The 9,778-nt window shown below is 40.9% G+C and overlaps 1 protein-coding gene and 1 long non-coding RNA gene across 2 annotated transcripts in view; one reads left to right on the top strand and one right to left on the bottom strand.

The window, feature by feature from the left end:
- LOC121513448 overlaps positions 1–9,778 on the bottom strand; it is a 31,255-nt gene that overhangs the window by 14,374 nt on the left and 7,103 nt on the right. The gene's annotated exons all lie outside the window — the stretch shown is intronic.
- Positions 128–1,386, top strand: LOC121513446. The gene is made up of 2 exons (XM_041793216.1): positions 128–271; positions 484–1,386. The coding sequence occupies exon 2, from the start codon at positions 497–499 to the stop codon at positions 1,082–1,084; it is 588 nt and encodes a 195-aa protein (XP_041649150.1). The 5' UTR covers positions 128–271; positions 484–496; the 3' UTR covers positions 1,085–1,386.

Genomic DNA, 9,778 nt, shown 5'->3' with positions numbered 1-9,778 from the left:
GTTAAGGCTGCACACACTGAGCATCTGAAATATTTCTCTGCACCTTTAAGATGTATTTTTAGCTGTAAGTGGATCACTTCTCTCCATGACTGCTGCGCTGAAGCACAGCCGTGTGGACAGATTTAAGTAATGCACATGCAGTTTAGGCCACTCCCGCTCACACTCACAGGAAGTGAAATGTGGAAGCATAACTGAAGAAGAGAAGAAAAGACCTCACAGCTGGAGCTTTTCGATAGTCTCTAGCTGAGATCTTCTCTGCTGCTTAATCAAGGTAGGGAAGTTATCTCATGGAGCAGCTGTTCTCTACTTCCTCTGCTGCTTTCATGTTGTTAAAAAAAACTTCACAGAGACACAGCTGTGGGTTAGTCAGACTGCTGAATAGAGGCTGTTTACATTATTACGTGTCATCTTTATTCTTACTTTAAAAACAGAAGAAAGGCTGTAAAGTGTTTCTTCATTCTGCTATGACTTTCTTTCACTCAGGGATTTCTGGGTGATGGCTGCTCTCAGGATTTTCCTCTCCTTGTCCATGTTTGTCCTGCTGGCTCATCAAACGGCTGCCAAAAACGACGCTCCCTGCCAGCTCTCCAAGTGGAACAATGGCTACCAGACTTTCCTTAAACGGCACATTCGTGCAGGCACCCCCACATCACTGGACCAGAATGAGTGGGAGAAGTACATCAGGAACAACGGGGGCTGTGACAGACCCACCCAGTCCTTCCTCCACCCAAAGGACCTGGACAGAGTTAAGGATGTCTGCACCAGTAAAGGGGGGAAAAAGTTCAAGGAGAACTTGTGCATCAGCAGTCAGCCTTTCACTTTTTTCACGGTGAGAAGTGAGCCAGGCACATGTGGGATCAGGAGCGTCCGAGAGGAGACCAAGCATCTGATCTTGGCCTGTGAGGTGCTCAGCAATCAGTGCTTGCCGGTCCACTTTGAGGGAAACCCCAAAAACTTAAAGCCAGACAACAATGCTGCGGGCTGCCAAGACACAGATTCCAAGGATGAAGCTCCCAGCTTCAGAAAAACGTGGCTCTGGTTGTTATTTGCTCTGCTTTTTATTGTTTTATACATGAGAAACTAGATCAGCATTCTGTATTCAGTGTTCTCTGTCAGTTTCTGAAAACCTTTCAGTAAAAGTTTTTTTACGTCTTTCAGAGAGCTTCTGGTTTTAAAATCAGTATTAAATATTCAACAAAATTTAAATCTAAAAAGTATTTTTGTAAGAAAAGCTCATTTTCTGACATGCATGTATGTTTATCTTTATTCTAAACATTATGCATGGAGCAGTAATGCTGCTCTGATTTTATCTAATGTTTGGTAAATAATGTCACAGGTTTGTATTTTATATTAAAAAGGAGGAATTAAATTGGATTTTGAAAGGGATTCTTTGTAAGTAATTGTTTCATTTCTTTCTTAGCAGGACCTATCTAACTAAAGATTTGAGATTATGACTTTTTTCTATGTCGTCTCTTTTTCAGTGCATGTAATGTGCAGATTAGTGAAGAAAAACTCTATGGATGGATGAATAATGTTTAGGGATGAAATTCTGATTCTTTTTATCTAAACTTTAAAGTCCCTGTAAGTCATTAAAAAATCTTTATTTTACGTTTGTTGTATGACAGTCCAATATGTTATGAACCACCAGGCCAAAATTCTGATCAGAGCACAGCTGCCTCACTGTGTGCCAAAGCAGAAACAGAGGTTGGGGATAAAACTGACTGTTTTCTGGCACAAATCTCTCTGTAATGATTCTTTCATTGACCCGTGGCTGATAGAAATTATTCTATTTGTAACACAAGTACTCCAATTTTTTATTCGGTGTGATATGTAAATACTGTTGAGTTTTTGAATTTGACAGATTTTGCCATAATTATTAACTATCACTGTAGCATTTTGTTTTTCTAAGTTACTTCACTTTTATGTTTGACAACAAAATAGTCAGACAAAGTCCACAGTCAAGCCATAATAATTATTAAGATGCACAGTTAGAAATGTCTCTGTTTCTAACTTGTGTTGATTTCCGTGTACTGCATTTTTTCAATTTCTTTTAAAACCGATTTATAGTCTTTTAGTTACTTTTTCCAGCATTACACCATTTGATATCAAGTCACACTGTATGATTAAAGTCATTATTTCACATCTTTTTGAAATACAGAAATCTTTACTATGATATATATTTAACATTGGTCAGTATAGATGTCCAAGAGGTTGGTTAGAGCAGTTTTGACTTTTAAACTCCAAATAATTAACCTGGCATGCCAGATGGATGTGTTTCACACATCCATCTGGTAAACCACTCATACACAGTGTTTGGGAAAGGGCAGAGCCTTTGGAAAAAAACTCAGGGAGTGATTGGATTCTGTCTGTCACATCTTTACGGGCCAATCAGAGCAACAAAACACATATGGCCAGTATCAGGCTGCGCCCCTACTGAGGACTAAACTCCAAAGGGAACTGCAAAATGCGAACCATGGCGACTGCAGACACGTCAGTACACAACTTTTTTCATTTTTGAAAAGAAAACAACTCAGTGCTGTTCTTTGTTCTAATTTTAACAAAGAAATTTCGTCAAGTACTGAGAAAACTGGCACTTTAGCAGCATCCACGCGAACATCTTCCGCCATAATTACACCGGTCTCTTGCTGGTCTCTGCCATGCAAGATTACCAAATAATCACAGAACAGACAGATTCAGACCTATTACAGACTTTACCTTTCATACAGGTGGTATTCAGCTTTAGATCACCAGTGTTATATGAGCTCTACATGAAATGATCAACTATGTCTGGTTTCGGTGAAGGGAATCAGAGTTGACAGAGTGTCCTGTCAATTTATGCCACATTGCCAATGACAGATGCTTCAGTGGAGCAGTCATTCTCCATATTGAAGCTGATAAAGTTCAAACTCAGGCGCAGATGTGGGGAAGACAGAGAATCTCAACTTATGCTGCTGTCCACTGAGAGGGACATCCCAGTACACCCAAACAAGGTCAATGATCCAACACACAGCCAAAAGAAGATTTCTGCTCCAATTCCAGCACCCTTACTATCTATAAAGTTTGTTTTCACAGACTGTACATTTCATCTAAACTAGGTTTTCATACAAGTCAACTATAAAAGTAAGAAACACAGTGGTCGGGTGAAGTGGTAGGGGCAAAGGTTGTATTAGGATTGAGCCTTAGCCTTAAAACTCTCTTCATACCATGACAAACCGCCACACAGTGAACAGGAGGACTTCAACCCCAGAAAATTTGTGCCCATGGGTAGGCCGGCAGACATTTTTGCAACTATTCAGTTATTTATAAAATGTAAATATAACACATTATGCACCATGGGAAAGCTCTGTTACTCATGATTCTGACCAGGATAAAACCACCACAGCAGACAGTTAATGCATTTGTCAGACAATAAACAAACAAACCATCATAGGCTTTCCTTTTCTCCCCTGGTCATTATGTTTCTGCTACATCAGAAAGAGTCTACGCGATCTAAATCCAGTCACATTTTTAGTACAAAAACAGGATTAAATCCATAAAAATCCATGGACTGGTTCTGTATTATTTCAAACATGCCGTTGTTGTTCTCAGTAGTCCACTGTATTTGCTGTAATGTATGTTTTCCAAGCAATTAATAGCAATGCTATGTAGCAAAATATTTGCCAATCTCTATCCTTTTTAGAGTCTTCAATTTGAAACACCTGGTCTATTTCTCATTAAAACAGCTGTAAAATCATCCTTTTCTGTTCTGTTAAACTAGCTAAGACGTCATTCTTTGGTCCAGTTTAGTTTTCCAGCTGATACCTCCCAGCTACAGTCATCTACAGGCCTCAGCTTCATAAGACAAATTCAGACAGGGCAGAATTTTGTGTGTGTTTTGTTGTTTTACTTAATAGCAGAAGCAGCTACAGTGAGTCTAACAGTTGAGGAGAAATGTCACCATTTTAAAGACATCTTGTTTGTGGTTGAACTCCAAATGGTCCACACACACATCATTCAATTTAATTGAGGTATTCCTGGGTAGGAGTCATTGACTCATTCTCCTGGAATTCTAAGGGGTTTTAGCTCAATGTGGGTATCTGTGTGCAGAACAACAGAGTCATGTGTGCAAAAAAAACAAAAAAACAAGACAAAAAAACAACAACCAAAGAACGGCTAAACAACATTAAATGTTTGATTGCAGCAGATAGACATAGACATCTAGACATCTGGACATCTCCAGTGTAACGTTGTCAAAGTGTTCACATTTTGAGACGGGAGGAAGCAATGCAGAACCTTTTTGAACCACTAGATGGAGGAAAAGTTATTCTCACCAATGTTTCAGTCCAAGGACCAGAGAATCTACAGAACAAAATCGTACAAAATGAACCCTCTATTTGTCTGCAGTTTTTACTCATTCTGTACTGCATCTGCAAAAATAAGCATTACCATGAGGGGAATCATTTTGAATATTTCCCTGAGGAGAATCTGGAGAATGTGCTGAAACCTGACTGCTGGTTGAGAGCCTTTAAACCTGCATTTTCTTTATAAAGGGATTGTATTCACTGTTTCTCAGGAATATTACAAAACACACTGATTATAATGACAAAACTTCTGAAAAAAGCCACTCTGATTTTGGAAAAAGATCAGACAACATGCCGTTTTGTGACAAAAGAGGGGCCATGTGAAATTTTAGTTAAAACTGTGTTGAGCTGGTAGATGCCCTTCTAGGTAATTTCATTAGAAATGTGCTTGTGTGAAGTTGCCCAAATTTTGAATTAACCTGTTAACTTTACCTACACCTCCTTTAATCTATGCTGTAGCGTGATTCTATTACAGAATAAAGAAAAAAATATATTTTTTATAATTTTGCTTTCTGATGTTCCTTTTCATTCATTAAAGCTCCTGTGAGGAGTTTTTAGCTGGTTGATGCTGATAATAACCAACAGACACAAAAATGATGAAACTTAAAGAACCTCTGTCAGACAGTAGGTGTCAGAGAGATATGTTGTCATGTCATGTAGCATAAACGCCTTTTTAAAAATTGTTTCTATGTCAAAGATCCTTAATGAGTTAAACGGTTGGATGTTAAGGAGAGCACACAATCTTTTATTACAAACACATTATCAGTAAATATTAGTTTAAAATTTTACCGGGCATAATTTGAAAATAGATCAGACAAGACAGAAAACTTTGTCCAGAAGGGGGCACCAAACCTAACACAAACCAAAAGTTCCTCAAAGGAGCTTTCATTTTCAGGCTGAGTGAGTGCATATGGAGTAAACACAGGACATTTTGCCCTACTAAAAGTGATCAGTGAAGAAACCCTTAAATCTAATTAATCCCTTAATACTGGCCCTACAAGTCAACTTTGTAAGCCAATTGGCAACCATAAGCCAGCACTTTGCCAGGTTGTGAAGTGGGAACTTCTTGGTGAATAAAATTCATGCCTAAACTGGTCAGGAGATATGCAAAAACATCTTCTCTGCCAAGGCAAGCTTTTAATTTGGCTTTTCATTCTTGTTTTAATAAAGAAATGTGGTCCAGTTCAGCTACATCCAAGCATAAAGCTACCGCAGCAGCAGCCATTGGACACACCAGCAAACCCGCAAACTCAAGCCAAAGCTGGTGGGGAGAAGAGCAAAAACATACAACAAACTTTTCTGTCACAAAAGCTTTCAGTGTGGCTCCTTGCACCTGTTTAAATAAGGAAACTGTCCCATTCTGACAAAACTGTGGCTTTCAGTGTTGTTTTTGCTCTTTACTCTGATAGAAATGTGGTCCAGTTGTGCTAGCATTGCCCATTTACGGTAGCTATAGCCAAGCTAATTGCTGCACTAACAGCAGGCATCAGCTTTCAGTACAACCAAAGCTCGCCCGTAGCTACCGCCTCGTTCTCCTCTGGTCCAAACCACTTTTGATTCGGAACAAGCGTCATAGATTGGAGCTTTGCAAGATGGACTGCCTGATGACAGGCATGTTTTTGCAGTGTTAGTAGGAACCAGCCCTTGCCATGTTTAGCTCAGTTAGTCCCACAACACCAAATGACAATGCTGGTACTACCTACTCAGAGTTCCATCCACAAAATGACAGCTTTTTCTGATATCGACATTTCACAGACATATGGGTCTTTTTCACTATGACTTTAGGCTGATCCAAACCAAGCCGTGCTGATTTACTTTTCCATCACAGCAGTGGGCTATGCTGAGCTGCATCTGGAATGGTCCTGCCCTGGAGCAGGGCTGAAGCGCGCCTGCTCCGCCTACAAGCATGCTACAGTGATGTCACAACTGTTCGTCATCATTTGGAGACGCCTCGCAGACTTAAGTAGCAACTGCTGCACCAAACTTGTGTCAGCGGAAGACACAAAACAATGCTTCCTGAAGTTCAGCTATTTAATGTCGTCAGCTCTAGACTTGTCCTCAAACGGGTAGCTCGGTTGTGGTGGAAAAGCAAATCCCCTGCTCTGCTGGGCTGCTGTGCTGAGTCAAACCAAGTAGAGGCAAGCTGCTCAATGTAATGGAAAAGCCCCAGTGGAGAGGTGCAGTGCCTGGGGCTTACACTCACCCTGTCTGACTGGGCCGATGCTCTATCTCCCTCTACTCCCTAAAACAAAAGAGAAGAACCAGGGAGATAAGTGTTTTTTATTTTTGTCAACCTTTATTTTGCCCCAAGGCTGGCATATTCCTCCTAATCCAAATCCACTGAATATGTTAAACTGCTGACCTGGCTAAAAACCTGCTAACATCCCACTTTTACCAGATTAACCCTAGATTCTCCCTAGAATCCTCAGAGGAAAAGTGAAGTTTAAGTAGAAATCACATGGGCTGAAACTTCACATTATTTTCCTTTTTTTCTTGCCCAATGGCAGCAGGAAGTGAAAAGTCTACTGAGAACTATTCAGGAAATTTTAAAAACAATACAAGACATAAATATGTTAAAATCCAGTCAGGTCATTGTGGAGACTTTAGGGACCCTCACAGCCCCATACAGTTAGAGTGACCAGAGGCTGACCTCCATTGAAGCATTAAACCATAGCCATTCCTAATCCCTGACATCATCTGAGGGCCACACACACTCAAACACACAGTCACATAAAATGAACACATTCAGAGACATGCACAAAGTCAGGCACATAAAAACACTGTCTACTGTAAACACACACTTGACCCCTCTGACACACACAATCATGTCTGAGGAAAAAGCCAGATTGAACAACAATCGTTGACTCGGGTCAAAGAGGAAAGGCTACAGGGGAATAAAAGAATGAGTGCGGAGTGAGAGGTGGTGTGAGGGTGGAGGAGCAGAGCAGGAGGATGCAGGGAGGAGGAGTAACTGATAAAAAACACTACTACACTTTTATTGAACTCTTTTAAGAAAAAACAAGGAGAAAGGGGACGTGAGAAACACTTGTTTTTCCCCCTTAGCATTCCTTCCATTCACATCTTTTCCCTCATCTCTACAATTCACATGATTTTCCTTTGCAAATATCTTTGCCAACCCTGCTTTCAGTCCTTCCACTCAGATTTCCAGTGACATCCGAAAGTATCATAGCATTCTTTAAGTCATACAGTGCTGCTTTACAGTATTTTGTCACCATTCTTGGACCTTTTTAAAGTAGTATAGGTCGAGAAAAACAGTAAAATACGTGCATACCATGGGACCAAATCAAGAAATCTTGAAAGGTGACAAATTGAAAGGTGCAGTCTGTAATATTTAGCCTAGTAACATTTAGTGGAATAAACTTGGTAAAAATGAAACAAACTCTTTAAGTAAACTTATCTGAATTAGTGTTTAATCACGCAAATATATACAATTGTTTTATAATGATTAACTTAGAACAAGCCTTTAATTCATACTTAGGGACTCCACCATCTTGAATTTTTGTATCTTGCATGCCCTGACAATAGCACAGAAGGGACCAAATAGCAGAAACAAATTTCGTAAAATCTGTTGCCACAGTTACCACCAGAAGTGAGCATCACAATCAAAACTTAGCACAAAGAGTAGAAAAACAGCCTGGCACCACCTCCTCCTCATGCTGTCACCAGCCTGGTCACACACTCCTGTGGGATAGCATCCTATTGTTCAACCAGCATTAGTCGCAAGTCAGCAAATGTGGTTGTGTCGGTCACTCTGACACACTCAAGCTGATCCCACAAGTGTTTAGTGGGGTTGATGTCAGGACATTCCATCATCTTCACCATCAAATTCTGGATGGGGGTGAGCATTGTCATCTTGGAGGATAGAATTCAGTCCCAGACCATGGAGATATAGGATGGCCACTGGTTGCAGAATCTCATCTACTTATCTCTCTGAATTGAGATTGCCTCCAATGATGACAAGCCTCCACATCTCCTCCACACTTTGACCCTATGATCCAACTGCTGTACGCTGACCCTGGACTCATCATGGACCAGAGATTGACTGCATTAATCTGTTCTGGATCGTCTGGGCAGAGAGCCATCGGCCATTTCATCCTGCAAACCTTGACTGCAAATCTGTAGGAGACAGCCTGCTGTCCTAGCTGTTGATAGGGTAAGGAAACAGCCTTCTTGGGGCGTCATCTTGTTGGGATGCCCACTTGGCCTTGGCCTTCAGCTTGGAGATGGTTCAAAGGCTCACTCCAAAAAATGCTCCAACTTTGCTTGAAGTTGCCCTATCATACAGGCTCTATCCAGATTAGTCAAATGTGGAATGCTGATTCTCGGAGCAGACACCTACTGACCACTAGGGGTTGCACAACTTGAGAATGTTTAAAGTCGACTTTCATGTGATAAAGGTCGACTCAACTTCGACTAGTCATTGATGAAATCATGAATGATTCTAGGAGAAGGGTATAGTTTAAAATAACCAACAGTTTATATGTTTTGAAAATCACAATCCATATTCCCCTAATAACAGGCATATTACAAACATTTTTTGGTATGAGCGCTAACAACAAAAGGTTAACATGGTATATATCATACCAGGATAAAATAGGTCCTAAGACTGAGTCTTGAGGCAAGCCTTTAGGACCTCCAAAAAAGAAGAGGTGGCTCCAGCCATCTGAACACATTGCCAACCAAACAGTTGGCAAATCATGATGCTGCTTGGTATGACATTCCAATGGGATGAAGCACATTTATCAGTAACTAGCGGTCTACAGTGTCAAAAAAACCTTAGATAAATCAATTAAAAGGACTACACATTAGGCACTGTAAATGCCTAATCTTGTGATGACTTCAAGCAAAAATAGTCATCATACAGCAGTAAAGTCGACTGGTTGACTAGTTGACTAGTCTATGCAGCCCCTACTGACCACTGTAGCAGGATCCATGCTCACAGGTGCTGACAATCAGATGCCAATCAGGAACCTGAACTTTATCCAAACAAGTGCAGAGAGCAAGACTGAAAGGTTTCTGTGACAGAAAAAAGTGTTCTCACTCTACTCCCGATCTGTTTCGGCATGGCTTTCCGATCACGGTGGTGGGCTTGTCCTGTATTGTCCAGCGTTAGCTGTTAGCTTGGATGTGGCTGTAGGACTGCTGCTGTTTACTCCAAACTGGACTGCTGTTCTTGCTAAAACCAGAGCAGAGAGCCACACCAACAGCTTGTCTTGTAAAGAGGAGAGGTTTTTGCCTGCTTCCTGTAGTGATGTCTGCCCTTCGCGCACTAACAGCAAAGAATAGAGACATTTTCCCCTTCGTTCTCTAACTGCAGCTGAGTTGCTGTGCGTTTCTGTCCGTGTTTAACCAATCGGATACAACATAAGAAAAGCGGGGGGGGGGGATGACACTGCTCAGGGCTTCATCACACACGA

Source organism: Cheilinus undulatus, linkage group 8 (assembly GCF_018320785.1).
Source record: "Cheilinus undulatus linkage group 8, ASM1832078v1, whole genome shotgun sequence".
Classification (NCBI taxonomy): domain Eukaryota; kingdom Metazoa; phylum Chordata; class Actinopteri; order Labriformes; family Labridae; genus Cheilinus; species Cheilinus undulatus.
This window is presented reverse-complemented; position numbering and strand designations above follow the sequence as displayed.

Bases quoted from the DNA above. Each gene is read 5' to 3' on its own strand.
- LOC121513446 (XM_041793216.1), top strand. From the start codon at position 497: ATGGCTGCTCTCAGGATTTTCCTCTCCTTGTCCATGTTTGTCCTGCTG.